Consider the following 20,481-nt stretch of genomic DNA (forward strand, 5'->3'; position numbering starts at 1 on the left):
ACTCAGCTAAAATTACTTACTTTTCAGTGTGCATCACTAATACAGACTCTAGTGCTGGAGCAGTAAAATACAGATGACACTAACACAAAGCCTGTCTCACATGGCCCTAAACCCCACATCAGAGTAGTAGGAACAGTATGTCAGAGCTATTCCCACCTAAACCATCAGAATGATTAAAATTCCATTACTGTGCTCTAAGTTTAATTCAAATTTATCATTGCCAAGAAGATCTTTTTCTTTTCACATTGGATACAATTAAACCTTGTATAAATTTTGCTGTGTCTCCAGGTGGGTCTGGTCCCTGCGCAAGCGAATTGATAATTTTAAACTAAAACATGCCCAGAAAGTGTAAAATTAATTTGCAAGCTTCTAAGAGCAAAAGTAATTTTAATTTTGTTTAGCTAGACACCTAAAAGAGCAGCTTTACTAGGTTAAACCAAAAGTTCATCTAGCTAGCACATAGCCTGTCTCATCTCTGCTCTTGTTGTAAACCATCTAAGCATCCAAGTATAAAAACAGCAAAATATAAAACCAGTGCTCTGAAAGTATCCTGTTTTGTAGACACCTTCAATGGATTTTCCCTTGAGCTATTTATAGTCTCTCAGAAACTACACAAACTTTCATCACCTATTACACTTGGTCATATCTATGATTACATATCTATGATTTCACTATACCACTACACAGTGCTGCTAGAATATGTAGCTTTTGTTTTAGCAAGGGCATCAATTAGCAGTAGACAATTACTCTTGCAAACCCAAAAAAAAGGTCCAGAAGAGAATCAACTACATGCTACTGAAAAACAAACAACCACTTTTTACACAAAGCAGGATGGAAGGAAAGACAGATGTGACTAGCAGAAGAAGCAAAGCTATGTAGTAAACCAATGGAAGTATTTCTTCATCCATGTTGTTAATGAAGTATGAAGAATTACTAGCAGTGCTAATAAAACTTAAGATACCACACTAACTGGTTGAATATAAAACTAATGTCTTGAGTCAAGTAATCTTTTAGTATATGGGAGATTTCCCAGAGTTGTTTCTTTCCATGGTCTGGCTTTCCAATTATCTTTAGCATTTCCAGGCAGATGTTATTTTCACGTGATTCCTGTGATATTTTTTAAGTTTTAATCTCATCTGCCAAGCAGAAAGAGTACTTCTTCACAACCAACCTCAACTTCTCAAAAAAGGTCTTCTAGAGATTGAAGTAGGGAACTGTAATAATCCTCCAGAAATTCTGTACACAAATTTTCAGTTTATTAAGACAGTCTCTACACATCCACAGCTCTGTCTTTATTTAGTCTTTTCAAAAACCAAAAGAGCATTAAATTCCAACACAAAAACTGGGATTGCTGGGACTCCTTTGAGAACTGAATCACATTTCTGTATATTTGAACACTATACCTAATCATAAACAGTCTAGATATTCAGTTTATATGCATTACTGTGAACTCTCTGTGGACAGTTAGACCAAGATGAATGGGGGTAATGTACTTTAACTGAACTCTGTTTTCATAGATGGTCTGCATTGAAAGGACAGGCCTGAGCAACTTTAAAAAATTTGGGTTACAGAAGTTAGAGACAAGAAATAAGTTCTAAAATAAATTAAGTGCTAAATTCCTAAATTGTGGTTTCCTTTACTTTTTAGTTAGAAGTTATTATTACCATGTTGACAAGGACATATGTAGTAGAAAGCCCTCCAGCAGTCCTGGAGGGACTATTTAATTTAATATTAAATTAATATTTAATTAATATTCTATGGTAATGCCCAAATACACACACATTTCCATTTTTCTCTCCATTTAATGGATATCCAGGTTTTATTACATGTGACAGCTTTAACTCCATAAGAAATCATACATGGAAAGAAATACAGTAACATGTTCATTATAGTGGTTTTAGGTTTCCCCCGAGATAGTGGTTTTTTTCATTTGTACTGAGTCAAACTTCTGTTTAGAACCAGAATAGCTGTTTTAGATTCATTCTGAAAAAAGTCATCCTTTAAAAAAAATAAATGCAATAGAAGCTAAAAAGAAAATCCCAAACTCACTCCAAAATGTGTAAAACACACCTCTGAGTCAGCACTGCTTCCATTCTTGAGAACTTTTTCAATTATCTTTTTCATCAGACTATGACCTAGAATGAATTAAAACACCTTTTTAAGAATTTTCTGTAAGAGACAATTCTTTTTGTGAACAAACAGATCATTGACTAGTAAGTAGATATTACCTATCCTGGTTGTTTTCCTATGTTAAAAATGTTTAGCAAATTATCGTGGCATGTTCTTTTTTTCTTAAAAGCAGTTTACCTTTCCCCAGATAGCTACTGAAGAAGAAAAAAAACCCCAACAACCACACAAAGAGAATAAATACAGACACAGATACATACCAATTAATGGATTTTTTCTTACGTCAAGTACCACTAATGTTGTGTTAGTTTGAAGAGCATCTAATAATGACCTTGCTCCTTCATTGGATATTCCGCACTGCTGCAAATCAAGTGCTAAAATGTTTAAGGAGGCAAAAAAAAAATCAGTGGAGGTAGTATAGCATTTAGTTAGTAATTTAATTTAATAGTTAATATCTAAAAAATTAATCCTGCTGAAAACCTCCATTTCACAGAAAATGAAGCATGAGAACTGAGGACATGATGATAACAGTCATCAAAAAAGTGTAAAAACAGGAGTATTGCTTTCAAAGAACACAACTAGAACTTTTCAAAATTAAGAAACAGCTGTTAATATCTGCAGAGGAGGTAATATGAACCACTCTACAACCACTGTGGGCAACCTGTGGCAGTGTTCAGTCATGCTCAAAGTAAGAGGGTTTCATCATGTTGGAGAAACCTCCAGTGTTTTCATCTCTACCCACTCCATCTTGCCTTGTCCACAGGTACCACTGGAAAGAGTCTGTCTCCATTTCCTTTACATCCTCCTTTCAGATATTTGTACACCTTGATTCCATTCTGAGCCTTCTCTTCTCCAAGCCAGAGTCCTAGCTTTCTCAGCCTTTTCTGAAATCGGAGCTGGTTTAGTCCCTTCATCTTAGAGGCAATTCACTAGACCCTCTCCAGTAGCTCCAGTTCCCTCCCGCACTGCACATTCCATGGCCTCACTTGTGCTGAGTAAAGAGGAAGAATCACCTCCCTCAACCTGCTCAAAAAGTCTTTGCTTAATGCACCCCAAACACTAATGGCGCTCTTTGCCACAAAGGCACCTCACTGTTTCATGGACAGCTCATTGTCCACCAGGATCTGCAGCACCCTTTTTGCAAAGCTGCTTTTCAGCCACACAGCCCCTGCATGTTCTAGTGCACATATTATTCCTGTCCAAGTGCGGGACTTTGCACTTCCTTTTCTTAAACACCATGAAGTTCCCATCAGCTGATTGATCCAGCCAGCTGAGGTCCCTCTAGATGGCAGCACATCCTCGCCTTTCTAGGGATCCAAGAAAGACTGTAGTTTCCCGAGTCCTTCTTCCCAGACTTCTTGAAAATAGGCAAGACATTAGCTATCCTCCTCCAGTCCTCAGGCACACTCTCCCAATCACCATGATCTTTCAAAGGCTACTGAGAGTGACCTCAAAATTACATCAGCCAGCTCCCTCAGCACTTGTGAACGCATCCCATTAGGGCCTATGGATGGCTGTTTGTCCAGTGTAAGTATTCTCTAATCTGATCCTCTTCCATCAGGATGGATGTTATCTGTAGACCTGCCTCAAACTAGAAAACAAAACTATAAAACAGGTATTTTATTCCACACACAGAATGCTATGATTTACACCAGCACTATTAGTAATTTTGTATAATTACTAGGTATAGCAATACATATACTGCAGAACAAATTTATTCTCAAAGATACTGAAGGACAATACTAAATAAAACAACAGTATTCAGATACTTCAGAAGAGGAAGAGAGATTTCTTTGGAAAAAAAACAGTACTCTTCCCAAGCTACACAGTAAGTTACTCCTCTGGCTGCAACTGTTATAACCGATAATTTTAAGTCTTCTGCCTGCCACTACTATATTTTAAGAGATGCAGTAGTGAGACACAGAGATAGTAGAAAACATATTAGTAGAGATAAAGAGATATGGAGATCCTGCTGAAATCCTTACAGCAACTAGTAACAAGCAGATATGAGGTATATCAGGAATTTGCTGGTATAGGCCAAGTTCTACATCATATGGAATATCTCAGTACATATACATTAGTGTGTCTGTAGTTACTATGTAAGGAAACTCCTGAATTACTCTGCTGCTCATTAGTAAAAGACTTAGTAATACCTTTTAGCCAAAGGTCCTCTCCTAGACAGTCTGCAAAGGCACTTGCTCCTCTATCTCCAACAAGCATGTTGCAGTTCAAAGTAATCCGCCTCAAACCTGTCATATATTCAAGGTCAGGTCTCCTGTAACGTAGGCTGTCAGCCCAAGCTTGACCATGTCTTCTTACTGCCTGGTGCTTTGCAAACAAAGAAGCTGTTAACAAGTGAAATGGCAAAGCCATAACTGAGGACATGATGACAAGCTACCTTTTTCTGTAAACCATGTTCAATGCCTTGAATGTTGGTATAAGAAATATATGCTGGTGTAAGTACACCATTCCTGAATTCAAGAAACATAACTAATTTTTAAACCTTACTGGTAAGTCATATTTGTTGTGACTGCTCAGTTTGCAATGCAAATTATTAAACTTGGCTACAAAGTATTTTATCACCTTCTTTTGACAGACACTTTCAAGGCACATTGAATAGGAAATACATACATACACAATTTTGTGCTTTCACAGAAATCACAATTAACACTAATTAAAACACAGTACTAGGCAGAAATCTCCTGATCATTTAATCAGCAGCTTCTAAACTGTAAACTTGATTATTCTTACCCAGTGCTTCAGAATACTTGAGACATTTTTCAAAATGATTGACAATGAAAGAAGCACCCTGAAAACAGGTGTCATGTTTACAGACCTAGTCCTTATTTAAAGAAAATGCTTTATTATTTATGTTTTTTTCTAAGAAATAGCAAATTTAAATTTTACACCAGTAAACTAAACTACTTTTGTCATACAAAGTCACACCTTTCGTAAGAACATACACTTAATTTTGGCATTCACACAAGCTCCTCACGAAGTGCCTTAACTGATTTTGGGCTTTAAAGCAGAAGTAAAAAATTAAATTTATTAAGTTCTTACAAACACTCCATTCTAAGACAGTTCATTAAATTACCTTTAATAAATTTGCTATATGTTCTGCCCCTCGCCATGTGAGGCTACATGCTGTGAAGTTAAGAAATCTGATAGTAGCTGTATTCTTTATACTCTGACAGATTGCTGAAGAAAACAAAAGTACACATGTTATCTACACACAGCATTTCCACATTATCAGAACATGCTTTTTCAGTGGCCTATTAAGAGGCAGCTTTAAGAGCCAAAAGCTTTGACAAAGAACTAGTGCTGAAATACAGAGTGTATTTTCAATACAATTAATGTGTTCTAAATTCATACATTTCTAGTGCAAATGTTCAGCAAAGAATATCTGAAAAAGTTAGAAAATATTTGATTTCAGTTTACTTATGGAAGCTTAAACAAATCAGGAAAGGGTAAAGAAATACAAATGCTGTTTTAGATAAAAGTATAAACATCACTAAAAAGTAGTATATATATTTACTAGCCTGAAGTGAAGAAATTCAAGTCTTTAAATGCTACTGAGTTATGCAGAATAAAGTAAAGATTGTTCTTATAATCTCCATAGACAAATTTAAAACGGGAATGGAAATACTGAAAAACTTGCGTACCTATTTGGAAACTTAAAAGAGAAAAGTATATTTACAGGTTTTGATTCTGAACTTACTTTCCAACCCTCCATCTCCAATTGGACAGTGGGCTAAAGAGACACTCTCCAGAGATGAAGCTGTGGCCAAGCCCTAAAGAATAAAACAAACAATGTTGTTATGTGGTTGAAAAGCAAAAAGAAAAAGAAAAAGAAAAAAAAAAAAAGACCAAACCACTCATTCTCTGTTCCTTACAAGAAACTCTAGTGGATTCAAACAAAGGTCAAAACCAGCAAACCTTCACCTTCAGTTTAAGCGGGTTCATTTCTTTAGCTTGCAGAGGAAGCTTGCCTGTGGGCAACCAGCAGCAACCTCCCCCCTAGAAGCCAGTCATGTGCAAACTGGAGCTTTCCAGTAACACATCTGAGGATCAATTTTTATCTCCTTGGTGTCCCACAACTTCCCTTCTACCACATACATGCACAATGGTTTCAGTTGTAAGCCTATGTCGTACGCCTCAAGCACACGGCAGAGATGTTGCTAAGATCTTTCTAGTAAGCCTTGTGCTTCTGAGACATTCAGTTAAGACCAGGTTATGCTAAAAGTCTCAGCAGAATCATTCTTTATGTATACGTAAAGACTACACAAGATATCTTTGCATGTATTTGTTGCATGTATGTTTGTCTGCAACAAATATGCAAAGATTAGTTGCTACTATTCTCTGTTCTGGGCAATTTGTATATTTTGTACTATATGTACTATGTATTTGTACATACTATTATATTCTCACCTTTGTTAAAAGTGCTAGGTCTCCTTCCCTCAGAAGCAAACCCTGCAGTTCTAAATGTTTTAGTACATCTGATATACTGAGACAGCCTTTCACAGCTTTGCATAGTTGGCCAGTCAAGTCTTTTGACAGAGTTGCTGGAATTCTCCTTCTAAAGTAAGTTTTGTATCTTTCAACACCTAGTGAAAAATAAAAACTACACATCAGTAAAATCCAGTCTGTATTGGCTTAAAAGCAATTATAATCATACCCTCCTTGTTTTTTGTACTTTCTTAAATTATAGTAATTCCTTAGGCATAAGAATTCCTCCCCCCATGTATTCAATCACGGAGAAGTTTTATGCAACAAGTTTTAACATGCATACATCAACATACTTATCTTTTATACAGACCTGATTCTTCAAGACCGTGTTGATGTAAACTTCTTATTCTAATAGAAGCCAAAGTCTTATTATGCCTGAGAGCATTCAGAAGTGGTGCCCAATCAGTAGCTTTGATGTGATCCACAATCAGATCAATAGCATCACGAGTCATGTTAGCCTTCACAGCTTTCAGAGGGAGAGAGCCTTGAAGTTCACAAAGATGTTCATAATGTGAGAAGAAATCCAGCATGCACTGTCTTCTTAATTTGACTGACTCAATCATTTCTTTTATGTGATAAATTTCTCTCTAAAATAAGAAAGAGGAAAAAAGACAGAAACTTTTTTTCAATATATAACTATCTTGCATTACAGTGCCAATTCAACACACATATCCAAAACATGAAAATGTTCCTGGATATTCTATAGCATTTACTCATCTTTAATGCGTAGCTAAAAACCTTATGTCTTATGATGCTTACTACCTGTGCAAGTAAAGTTGCATGAGTAAAGGGCTGGGGAAAAAAACCCCAAACACCAAAAAACAACTCATCTGCATTTTTATTCTCCTCACTCTAACAGGTATAACAAGAACACAGAAGCCCAGATCTTTAAGCACTGACTTTTGTAGAGATCTTGTTTTCATCTTAAGATTTAACTTAGTAGCATCAAGCTCTGCCCAAAAGCCTTGGGCACTCCCTGACCCACCATCAAGGGAAACATACAGAGCCAGTTGTGAACTTCTCTGCTACTTCAGTTAAAAGTCTAAATTATCATCATACATAATAAAATTTGATTTCCTAAATATTTTTACTATTGCATATCAGATATACATATCCCAGTAAAATTCACTAAGCACTTTTCAGGCATAAGGTTTTGTTATACTTTAGTACCCACAGAGAATAACACAACTAACTTCCAAACAGAATCTCTAAATACTGCTATGACATAGCTATTAAGAGTTAAGTAATTCTACTGTCTCAATAGGGACACTTGTCAGTATATTTAGAAGATACGTTTATTTATTTATTTATTTATTTATACTCAGGACAACATTAAGTATTCCACACAGGATATCAAACACTGTTCACATTGCAAACTTTTTTTCTTATTTATCACAGACTAGAAAGCTTTAACCAATCTTCTCAAATATTCTGTATGTCAAATTAAGACATGCTATACTGGACATGTGAGGACAGCCATTTGTAAAAGCATAACTTAGAAAAATAATATATTGTTAGCATATAAATGACTGGAAATATAGTAATTCTAATAATACAGTTCCTCTACACCCTTTTACTTTTTTTTAGCTCTGATTTACTAGCATTTCATGACCACACTGTGGCCACAGTGTCAGAAATTACTGAATTACAATCTTACACTTTGGGTTCAGAAAATGACCATCAGTTTTAAGACATCAATGGCTTCTGGTAATGTATAAATGTGCAAAATATTTCTCCAGAGCTTAAGCAATATTCTTCTCATGGAGGCTTTCACTGCAACACCTTAACACCACACCTCTAACTGAAGAAAGGAGCTCCTGGCCCTACCACTGAAGTTTAATCCACTTGTAGGAAGCGACAAAAAAAACCAAACTAATCAGACCCAAAAGCTTTCCAAATGGAAAACTATATAAATTCGAAGTCTTCTGCACTGAAGGTGCAACCAACCTGATACCATACCACCTTTGACTTGAGTGGCTCTGAGAATGTATACAGACGATACTTATCTACTCAATACGGATCCAAGAAATCACACTAGCTGGCAACAAATTACGAGAAATATACAGCACACAGTAAAACTGAAAAATCCAGCTCCATGTTAGGAGTTTTCTGGAACCTGTGAGTTTGTAAGGATTAAAATAACCAGCTGGCTAAATGTATATCGGGTGGGCAAACAGACGGCACCCAGGAGCACTGCCAGCAGCAGCCACGGCCAATGCCGACCTGCGGGGCACACGGGGAGGCCGAGCCGCGCTCACCCTGCGGGGGCGCGCCTTGCCAAGCGCGGCCTGGGGGCCTGCCGGGGCTAGGCACCCTTCACTGGACCTGGTGCACAACTGCGTTTAAGGATGTAACTCAGCACCCAGCTACAGACAGCTCCGGTTAGCACCGGGGTAATAACAGAGGGGCTTTTAAGCTACACCGACTCAAGACCGACACCGATTCAGGGAATCACTTCAGACCGCACACCACTGAGCGGGCATCAACAGGGGGCTGGGCTGTCCGCCACCAACTCGAGGGCTCTCGCCAGAGGCGGCCAGGAACAGACATCAGCCGGTCGCTCCCACGCCCACAACGGCCCCGCCACCCCCGGCCCTGACAGCCCCATCTTCCCGGAACCGACTACGGCTCGCTCCGTGGGCACCCCGCTCCGCCTCTGCGCCGCGGGCCCGCCGTTACCGTTGTTAGGCGCCGCTAACCGGCACTGCGCGCCGTTACCCGCCGTCACCCGGCAGTGCGCGGCACTGCGCGCCGTTACCCGCCGTCACCCGGCACTGCGCGGCACTGCGCAGCGTTACCCGCCGTCACCCGGCACTGTGCGGCGTTACCCGTCGTTACGCGCCAGTGACCGCTGTTCCCGCATCCCGGGCCTGGGCCCGGCGCCGTTGCAGCGGCCGCCGCGTGGCGCGCGAGACTGGCCCCCGATTGGCCGCCGCCCCGCCGCCCTCCCGCCCGCGTTCAAAATGGCCGCGCCCGGCCGTCGCGACGGCGGGGGTGTTACATAGCAACAGTACCGCGCAAGAGAGTACCGCTTCCCTTTCCTGAAGAAAAACAAACAAACAAAAAACAGAAACAAAGACGGGGGAAAAAAACCCCAAAAACCCAAACAAACCCCCCCCCCCAAAAAAACCAAAAACAAAAACAAACCAAAAGCCAACGACGCAGTGCTAGAAGAAAGCAGGCACTGCTTCAGCTTTCCGTCAGCAAGGCACGTGATGTAGGAGCTCCACAGGTAGGGAAACGTTTTGATATCCAGCAGTAGCCACAGACAGGTAGCCTGAGCCGTCCAACAGGGTAACAAACTCGTATTTCACATCTGTGTTTCCCATTAGGTTGCTAGGTCACACATAGTTTTCATTAACATTCAGTACAGTGCATTATACGGTGTGACATTTAGGACTGAATAACTCAAAATGGAGTCCAGGTCCTGCTCCTAGAACTGCAAGTTCTAGGGTAGGGACACCAGCTAATTAGGAAAAATTATTACTGTAGGTTGATGACTAAGAGCAATTTGGTTATTTAGAAAATTATGCTTGTAATCTGCTCGTAGGCAGCAGGATTTAAACTCTTAAGGTGAGCAAGCTCTAGAGAGCTTTCCACAGAAACTAGACAGGCTCCTAGGACATTCAGAGGACACTGTGTTTACGCAGATGCAATGTTACTCGCTGTCTCTGACTGACATCAGAAGCAACTGAAGCACCTTAATAGCTATCAAGTGTACCAGAACAAGACTTATTTCAGTAAGTCTGACATCACCATCTGTACAAATGTTTCACTGTGATATTTGAGGAATTCAATGTAAAAGACAAGAAACACTTGGACCATTATCAATGGAATGCCAAAGCCAATGTTTCCGTAACTGTCTGACAAAATATTTCCTGTGCTTGCCATAACTCTTGGTGTCACAGACTAAACTCAAGCAAAATTAAATTAATATATTTTCAAGAATCTTTACTTTTAAAGGTTTATTTTTCATGCTACTTAGTTACACAGATATTTCCAAAATTGAAATTCAAAAACCTTGCTGAGAAACTGCTTCAAGTTGCTCTCTACCAACCTTGGTTTTCTTAAAAAAATAATGTTAAGTGTCCATTTCCTCAGCATTTGATTCAGTGCTTTAGATTTGCTTTCTATTTGCAACTCTATTTTTTTTTGTTTGATTTAGGTTTGCGTGGGGTTTTTGGGGGGATTGGGTTTTTTTGGTTGGTTGGTTGGTTTTGGTTTTGTTAGCTTGTAGGCGGGGGGGTGGTTTTGTTTGGTTTTTTGTTTTTTGGGTTTGTTTGTTTGTTTGTTTGTTTTTGTTTGGATTGGGTTGGGGGCTTTTTGCTACACAGAATTTTGGTATACATGACACAGAGCTTTTGGTACACCTTCCAAAAGGGAGGATTATCAAAAGTGTTCTGTGTATATCAATAATTGAGTAGGCCCTAAACACAGGCTTTTTCTGGTACTTGTGATGATGTCTCCTTCTGCATTCCCGTCTCCCACGTGTGGGCCTTGCAACAAGCCCACAGACTTGTTGCAGAACACACCTAGAGCAGGTAGCTTGAAGTGCCAGCTGCAGGTTGTACCCTGGCTGGTGGGAAACAGCTGCAGCCCCAAACAATGAGCTTTGAAGGCACAATGAGCTTTTAGACCTCCTGCCTAACAAAGGGCACAGTCCTGGAATGCCAGCCATCACCCAAAGCCTCTGCAGGGCCCAGTGAACAGGGAGAAGAGCCCATGTGCCACATAATTTTTATTGTTGTTTTATGTTTTCTCTTTGGTAAAGATCTCATTTATTTTTGAATATATCCTATGTATTGCATTTGCAACTATAATCACTACTTTCTTTTGTAGTCAAAGGCAGTTCCCTTTACTGTTTTAGAGCTTCAAAAACATAAAGTAATTTGGTGAGATACCAGATGTCTCTGGAGAGAACAGTCCCAAACAGACCCAATTCTGTCACTTTGGCAAATGATGTCTTCTTCACCAGTCATCATTTTGCTGAATTTGTTTAAGCGCTTTTTGTTCTCACTGTTTTCTTCCTGTATCTTTCTAGGCCATATGCTATTGCAAATTTTTTTGTTAATGTGTAATTTAATTTTTTAATCTGATTCAACAGTACAAGCATTTCTCAGTCTCAGACTATAACCAATGTTATCTTTCTTAGAGGCATCTGGAGACAAAAAGGGGCTGTGCACTCTACCCTGTTAGTGGGTGGGCAGCAGATGTTTTCTCTTGACTTTATGAGGATGTCTGGAAGGTATCCTACTTGATCACTTACTGCCTAGTAAGGATGTGTTAAAGGAACCACTTCACATTGTCCTTTCTCTTTTTTTTTTAACTCCCCTATCTAGCCTTTTAAAGCCTGCTTCCAAGCTGACTTTAAATAGCTGTCTGATTCCAAAACAAAATAACTAAAAATTATTTTCCTCTGTTCTGCAGAATGCCAGTGGGGTTGAATGCTAAGTGCAAAAAAGGAAAAAAACTAAATTTCCAGAAATATTTGACAGGTTTAAAAAGCTGCTGACAGGGCAGCTCTGTATAGCTTTTGTCCAGAAGCCTGAGAGAATCCTTTGTTTCTAGGTGGCAAGGTTCATCAAGCAAAGCTGTATTGGAAGAGCTCATAAATCTGCTTAAAGCATGGAGGAAATATTTATTTCATTCTGCCATTATTAGATAGCTTTATCATATTTTTATTGGAAGTTCATAGTTGCATAAGTGCCCAGTGCTCCTTATTATTTGCATTATACTGTAAGAGGACTTGACCCTTCAACACACACTAAATGTGACAAACTGGCAGAATCTCAATGTCTACTTCAGGGCAACCTAAAAGCACATCAAGTTAAAAAGAAAAGAGTCATTGTTTTCACACCAAGAGATCCAAAAAGGTACGAAACTTAGATTGAAGACAGAAGTTTTTCTGGTAATCCTCAATTGTTCAAAACCTCTTGCAACATGGACTGGGCACTGGAAACTGAAGCAATGGTAAGAAAATATGCTTCAAAAAACCTGAAAGGAAAGAGGAAACTTGGCCAAGATGGAAGTAGAAAATATTTTATGGACTAAGGAGGGAAAAAGTGCTGAATATTCCTTGTTTTAGAAATCTTCGGTTGGACAAGATCTGGGGCATAGACATAGATTCAGTTCTTGTCTCCCTGCAGAATCTGGTGATTCCCTCCATTCCATGTATTAGCACTCCTTTTCGTAGCCTTGGAAGCTCCACATCCATGTAACAATGACTGAATGCAAAGCAGGACTTTTTCAGTGGAAATTGATTTTTTTTTAATTTATCTACCACTGGCTTGGTTTGTGTTCTCAAAAGATTGTTGTTTCTTTCACTGTCAGATATGTACAGAAAACCTTTGCTCTCCTTTTTCTCTTCTTGTTATTCATTATCTCCCTTTTTCCTACTTTAAATTTATTTTCTCTTTTTGAAAATTGCTGTTTAACTATATCAACAATCTAGATACAAAAGTCTTTGAAAAGACATGATTACTCCTCCAAAAGTTGCACTTTATCTAGAAAGTTGCAAATTATCTAGACGAATTCTGAAAGTCATAACTGTAACAATATGCAACACTGAAAAACTCACCTAGAAATTTAATTCCCTAAAGTTAGGAGATGAGTAAATACTGAGTGTGGAGGATATAGAAAGGCAGCATGAACAAAAATAACAACATTATGTACCATTGCAATAACATATATTCAATATCATACATACAATATATATCATTGTATAGAGAAGAAAATATATAACATGTATAATTACATACAATTGTGTACATAAGCATATAAATTAAATATGTAATATAAGATATGTGAAAGAACATCTTTTTTTCCTTCTGAAGTTAAGCTGAAAGGTCTTATGTGCAGGAAAAGAGCACACTTTTAGCTAACTGTCCTTGATCCTAACTTTTCTCCTATATTGGGAACAATTTTAGCAGTTTCATTGCACAAAGTTTGTCTTTTGTTTCTGATTCACTGCACAGATCTGCACAGCCTCAACTGCCAGAGTAATTTAGTAACTACTAACAGTAATAATAACAGTAACATAGTAATTACTATACACTAATTTTGAAATATATACTAACTTTCAGAAACAATGCTGAGAAAGAATAGAAAACATGGTCCAGGTTGGAAGGGACCTCAAACATCATGTACTTCCAGCCCCCCTGCCATGGACAGGGACATCTTTCACTAGATTGGCTTCCTCAGAGCTCCATCCAGCCTGGCCTTGAAAACTTCCACAGGGATGGGGCATTCGCAACATCTCATGTTTCAGTGCTTCAGCACCCTCAGTAAAGGATTTTTTATTAATATCCAATCTAAACCTGCTCTCTTTCAGTCTGAATCCATTCCCCCTTGTCCTGTCAGTACATGCTCTTGTAAATAGTCTCTCTCCATCTTTCTTGTAGGCTCCCTTCAGGTACTGGAAGGCTGCGATTAGGTCACCCCAAATCCTTCTCTTCTTCAGGATGAACAGTCACAATTCTCTCAGCCTTTCCTCACAGGAGAGGTGCTCCATCCCTCTGATCAACCTAGTGGCCTCTCCTGGACTCTCTCCAACAGGTCCATGTCTTTCCTGTGCTGGGACCCCAGAGCTGGATGCAGGGTTCCAGGTGGGCTCTCAGCAGAGCAGAGCAGAGGGGCAGAATCCCCTCCCTGGCCCTGCTGCCCACGCTGCTTTGGATGCAGCCCAGGACACGTTTGGTTCTCTGGGCTGTGAGTGCTCATGGCTGGGTCATGTCCAGCCTCTCAGCCACCAGCACCCCCAAGTCCTTCTCCCCAGGGCTGCTCTCCATCTGTTCATCCCACAACCTGTGCTGGAACCAGGGACTGCTCCAATCCAGGTGTAGAACCTTGCACTTGGTCTTGTTAAACCTCATGGAATTGCTATGGGTCCAATTCTCAAGCTTGTCCAGGCCCTTCTGGATGGCATCTTGTCTTTCAGATGTAGCAACAGCACCACTGACCTTGGTGTCATCAGCAAATTTGCTGAGGAAACACTCAATCCCTTTGTCTATGTCATTAATGAAGATCTTAAATAACGCTGCCCCAATAGGGCCTGTGAGGGACACTACTTGTCACTGATGTCCATCAGGACTCTGAGCCATTGAGCACTACCCTTTGGATGTGACCATCCAACCGTAAAAGGCTGCCCTCAGGGACAAAGATGTGGAATAGAGCTGTCAGATTGTTAAGGAACTAATCCATAGAGCACAAAAACTAGCAATCCCCAGGTGTAAAAAATGATGCAAGGAAGACAGGAGACTGGCATGGTTGAGCAGGAAACTGCTGGTCAAAGTAAAGGAAATGCAGACAGTGGAAACAAGATTAGGTGACCTCGGAAGCATATAGAGACAAAATTCAGTTGTTTAGGGATGGAGTGAGGAAGGCCAAGGCAAAGCTGGAACTGAACCTATCAAAGGATGAAAAGAATAACAAGAGGTCTCCTACAGATATATTGAGCAAAACACAAAGGTCAGAGACCCTGATAAACAATGCTGGAAAACTAGTATCAAGGGATGAGGAGAAGACTGAAGTAATCAACAATATTTTTGTTTCAGTCCTCAATGGCAATGTCTTTTCTCACATCTCTCAAGTGGATGTACAGCAGGATAAGGACTGAGGGAGCAAAGTCCCTCCCACTGTAAATAAAGATCAGGTTTGTGACCATCTGAGGAACCTGAATGTATATAAATCCATGGAACCTGATGAGATACATTCCAGAGTTCTGAGCAATTTCACTGATGTAGTTGCCAAGTCATTCTCCATGCTATTTGAAAAGTCATGACCATCATGTGACGTCCCAGGGGACTGGAAAAGGGGAAACATTGTACCCATCTTTATAAGGGGTAGAAACAAGGACCCCGGTAACTATTACCCTGTCAGCCCCACCTCTGTGCCTGGGAAGATCCTGGAACAGATCCTCCTGGAAGCTGCACTAAGGCACAGGGAGAACAGGGAGATGACTTGAGACACCCAGCATGACTTCATCATCAAAGACAAGTCTTCCTGACCAAGCTAGTGGTATATGATGCAGTGATGCATCAGTGGACAGGGGAAAGGCTACAGATGCCATTTATCTGGACTTCTGTTAAGCTTTTGACACAGTCCTGCCAACATCCTTCTCTCTAAATGGAAGAGAGATGTATTTGGTGACTGGACTGTTAAATGGATAAGTGGTTGGATGGTCACATCCAGAGGGTAGTGGTCAACAGCTCTATCAAGAGATAGATATACCAATGGCTTATATAAAGAAATATTTTTTTTATCTGCTGATTAAATGTATGTAACAACATACTCAATCACTTAGAATAAAATCGGTATATAGAAAAATATATACTTTAATATAGAATTTTAAAGGAGGAATATTGTCTGTTCTCATTCAAGATTTGTTACATTAACAAATAAGATTATGTTGCAAGGGGATTCTAAAGCCTGAAGAACACAACATTTTTGAGATAAAACATCTCCCAGGCACTTTAAGAAAGCAAGACACCCAGGGAGCTACTGTAATTGGCACTGCTGCTGAACAGCCAGGTATCCCCTCTGAATGCCTGTGGCCTTTGACCAGAAGACCAACCAGAGGCAACTATTGGAACAGGCAGAAAATGTACTCATATGACTTTCATTGCCAGACCTGGAGCTGCCAGAGCTATGCTGGGTACGATTGGACCAAGTCAGGAAATTGAATTAATTAATTAACTATTTAGTGCATAATTACGATAATACTTTTAGTTCTCCTGTTCACCATTCCATCATTACTAGTTTAATCACTTTTGAAATTTTTACACAATATATATTTGTCATGGTTTAGGAATGGTATTCCCCTATTTAGTGTTCCCACTGTAACAGTCAAAACCATGCACTGCTCACTCACTACCCTTCTCCTCCACCTCCCTGTGTTGGTGGCTGGACAGAATTGGAGGTTCAAAGGGTAAAGATCACAGGCTGAGATAAGTACCATTTACTGGAAACAGCAAATGAAACAGGAAAACAAACAATAACAGCAACAATATTAATAATAGTGTGTGAGAGACAAACCATTCAAACATGATTGCTCACCACATAACAATACCCCACTACCACCAGGCCACCCGAACCAGAAGGGCCCCTTCCCTTCCATCTGAGAAAATTATGTGAGGTGGTACAGAATAATTTTCATGTCCTAGCCATGCTTCCTCCTGGCTATTGCAAAAATTAACCCTGTCCTGGCCAGAACCAGGACAATATTGAATTCTTATTTTCTGCTAATAGCACCTGCCAGTGCAACATTAAATGACCTTGCTCTGACTGAGAATTCTTTTCATACTTTCTGAGATTTCCTGTCAGGATAATCCATTGACCATTTTAGACTTCTAGACACAACTTGCCGTCAAAACTAAACTAAAAGATCATTAAATTGAGCTGGTCCTTCTGATTTTTTCTTGCAAAGAAGCTGCTCCACCACATGACTGTTTCAGTCACCCAGTCTCTGAGTTTTCCCTAAGTCCACAAGATACTTTTGGCAATGGAAAAAACTGCAATGGAAATTGTACCTGCAGCCCACCTGCTCTTTTAGATTTAGAACCAACAGGATGCATTCTGATCTATCTTCAGCACCCTTTTGGTGATTGTCAACATTCAATGGCATTTTCAGCAGCTAAAGCACAACTGGCTGATAATCAATGACAATTCCTAGAACTCCCTTTTGAGCTTTAAGTTTGAGTTAAGCATTATAAAAGCATCTAATCATGTCTTAGTGTATTTTGCATTCTGAGTAAAATAATTTTTGGTGCCAAATTTTCCTATGCTTCCTCAGTCAATAATAATAAGCTCCCATGAACACCTAGTTTGTTGAAAGAAATACCTCTTCTGTGGTAGTCTTCATCTTTGGCCTATACTTTATGAAAAGCCATTTGTTTGAGTTCAGTGGTAGTGGTTTTTCAGAAAGAAGAAAAAGACAAAATGATAACAAAAATGCTTTTTAATATGGAATCACTTTTCTTCACATAATACATACAATAACAAATTTTCTGGTTATTAGCTCTCTTCAAGGGAAGATTTACCTTCTTTTTATTTACAGAGGATTTTAATCCTCTGTGCTGGATGCTGTTCTAGAGGTCATACAATATTCATCTAACATGTCTTAACTATTAAAAGAGCCTGAAATAACACTGTTTTGGCAAGATGAGGCAGTTGGGATGAAGTAAAAAAACTGTAGCAAAATTTTAATCTTATTGTTTCAAAGCCTTGGAAGTGTGAAGTTTTTCAGAAGTAAGAGCTGGCATTATTCTATAGAATCCAAACAAAAAACTGAACAAAAACTAGATAAGGAGACTTTGTCTATTACAGTAAGAAAACTCTCTTGATTCACTAAAGGTTCTGCACTACTGCTTGAACTTTCTCAAGATGATAGTCATATAGAAAATTGGAAGACTGGGAATTTAGCAATTAACTGAAATGTATATATGGTTGATAGCATTTAGAAAACACCAAGAAAAACATCCAATTTTCCCAGAAAAGTAATATTTTTTCAAAATTGTAGGCAAGGACAAACCCATTTTCACAGCAGTGATATATTAAATTACCAAAACATTTGTCCAGCTCAGAAAAAAAAGTACTCTGGCACCCAGCTAATCTTAGGGTCATTGTTTGAAAAATGTTAAAGGACAAAATCCAGCATCATATTCTGTTCATGTGGAGGTAGGAGGAGACATAGAATGAAGAAGTGAGAGTATAGAAATAGAAGACTAGGAGTATAGAAATATAGGAGTATGAATAAATAGAGTAAAGTGTCCTTGTTCTAAGCTGGTAATTATTTGATGGTCCTTAAGAATTGCCTAAACAAGTAAGGGTATTTTTTTCCCTTGGATTTCACTGCCAATGATATCACAATCTGGAAGTAGATTGTTCTTTTCTCACTCATTTTTCCCCTGTTCTGCTCAACGTCATTTCATGGCCTTTTCCCCCTGCTTTCAGCTTATTCAGCTTGAACACCCAGTTTTGTCTAGAGAAGTCATAAATAAATCTTTGTACCGGCAGAGAAAAATATCAAAGAGGAATCCAGTCCAGTGCAATCCCTAGTACAAATAGAAGCTGCGCAGAGAATGGATCAAGACTAGCCCTGCCATGAAGGACTTGGGGGTGCTGGTGAATGAGGAGCTGGACATGACCCAGCAATGCACACTTTCAGCCCAGAGCAAGCAGCCATGTCCACCCCTTCCGATCCAAACCATTTTATGATTCTGTAATTCTAGGAATGGCATTTCTGTGTGTTCTCCACAATGTGTTAACTGCTTAATATAAATCCACTGTATGAAAAACCTTTCAGTGTATTTTATGTAATGTTATTAATAGATCATTTTCTTGACATTATTGAGCACCAATATGCTGCAAATTCAGATCTTCAGCTTGCTAGGAGAACCAGTACAACACTGCAGACACAAACTATACTGACTGCATTGTTTCTGATGCAGTTTAAGGTTTAATGACATGGCGATGCTGGAATTTTTAGTCATTATTTAAATTATTTAGTTGTTGGATATAGTGCCAGCTCATTTGATGCTACCACATTAAAAGTCTAACAAAGGCTCAAGTTTTAGTTCACTTGGCACCCATGCTGTACATGTTGTGTTGACCTTGGCTAACTGCTGGACACCCACCCAACCCAGGTGCTCTTTCACTACTCTTACACACAACAAGGGAAGATAAAATAATATAGAATAGCTCATAGGCTGAGATAAAGACAGAGTGACAGCTTACTGATTCTTATCAGAGGTAAAAGAGACTCATCTTGAGAAAGATTAATTTTCTTGGTGGTAAAACTCAAAGACACTTACCTACCCCTTTTCTTCCCAGCTTCAACTTCACTCCTTCTTCCCCAGGTCCCCTTCCTCCTCCCATGCCAAGTTGCGTGGGGCAACACCAGTGCCTGTATTTGGGAAAATGTAAGTTGTACAGGATTCTCAGTCTTTGAAGTTTCTGAAAACAAAGAACAACTTCAAAAATACAGTTTCTAATTGGCCATTGTTCTGGTTCTGGCCAAGACTGGATTAAATTTTGTGGTAGCTAGGAGGAGCATGGCTAGGACAAAGAGATTATTCTCTATGACCTGATATCATTGACAGGGCAGAATAAAGGGACTTTCTTCTGGCAAGATGGGGTTTCTTCCAGTTGAGAAAACGTAGCAGAAGCCACCTTGTGTTAATTGCGATGTGGTCTGCAATGAGCATTTTTGCATGTGAATCACTCTGTTTTGTATACTTCTATTATTAATATTGTTGCTGTTACTGTTTGTTCTCTTATCTCATTGCTGTAAATTGTTCTTAACCCATGATCTTTGCCTTTTGTGCCTCCAGTTGGATGGAAGGAAAGGGGAGAAGCATATGTTTTTCTTTTTTTTCAGTGGGAATACTAAACTGGGGAATACCACCTCTAAACCAGAACTGCCATATATCTTTAAAGATAACTTATTATCTGTATAACAGAGGCAAATGAATATCTGCTGGAACAGCATCCCCAGAGACAGCACAGAGCAATTAGTAGTGAAAGTCAATACTGCCCACTCTATTACTAGCCAGGTCAGAGGAGCAAAGCAAACTTAGAAATAGAGTGAATGAAACATATACAAATTAACACAGTAGCAGGCTGATTTGTTATATAAAATCTTTTTGGGCAATGAGTTACATACCATTGCCATCACGGTTGTAAAAGATCATGTTACCCCAAAGAGTACAAGAGAATATCCTGCACTGAGTATGAGTAGTAAATAGAATCTATATTATTTTCTCAAGTGATGGTTTCATTAATTGAAAAAAAAAAAAAGAGGAAAAAAAAAAAGAGTGAGAGAAAGCTAGAGCTGGCAAGATGCATGTAGAG

General features: G+C 39.2%; 1 protein-coding gene and 1 long non-coding RNA gene across 10 annotated transcripts in view; one reads left to right on the forward strand and one right to left on the reverse strand.

The window, feature by feature from the left end:
- The window catches only part of CEP78 (centrosomal protein 78), a 25,163-nt gene extending 15,234 nt beyond the window's left edge, over window positions 1–9,929 (reverse strand). For 6 of the 9 annotated variants that reach the window (XM_071424877.1, XM_071424882.1, XM_071424880.1 and 3 more), the window contains exons 1-8: window positions 9,313–9,626; window positions 6,944–7,220; window positions 6,556–6,731; window positions 5,846–5,918; window positions 5,222–5,325; window positions 4,281–4,455; window positions 2,388–2,501; window positions 2,071–2,135 (exon numbers count right to left, since the gene is read on the reverse strand). In XM_071424877.1, coding sequence (XP_071280978.1) covers window positions 2,071–2,135; window positions 2,388–2,501; window positions 4,281–4,455; window positions 5,222–5,325; window positions 5,846–5,918; window positions 6,556–6,731; window positions 6,944–7,196 — 960 coding nt within the window. In that variant the 5' untranslated portion in view covers window positions 7,197–7,220; window positions 9,313–9,626. Of the gene's footprint in view, window positions 1–2,070; window positions 2,136–2,387; window positions 2,502–4,280; window positions 4,456–5,221; window positions 5,326–5,845; window positions 5,919–6,555; window positions 6,732–6,943; window positions 7,221–9,312; window positions 9,627–9,780 lie in introns of those variants that run through there. The other 3 variants (XM_071424876.1, XM_071424875.1, XM_071424874.1) reach the window with 3 other exon arrangements.
- On the forward strand, window positions 9,603–13,435 carry LOC139588985 (uncharacterized). The gene is made up of 2 exons (XR_011678890.1): window positions 9,603–9,865; window positions 12,202–13,435. It is a non-coding gene; the product is annotated as an uncharacterized lncRNA (long non-coding RNA).
- The last annotated feature ends 7,046 nt before the right edge of the window (window positions 13,436–20,481 follow it).

Source organism: Agelaius tricolor, unplaced genomic scaffold (genome assembly GCF_023055355.1).
Source record: "Agelaius tricolor isolate 1412-34295 unplaced genomic scaffold, bAgeTri1.0.p SCAF_4, whole genome shotgun sequence".
NCBI lineage: Eukaryota > Metazoa > Chordata > Aves > Passeriformes > Icteridae > Agelaius > Agelaius tricolor.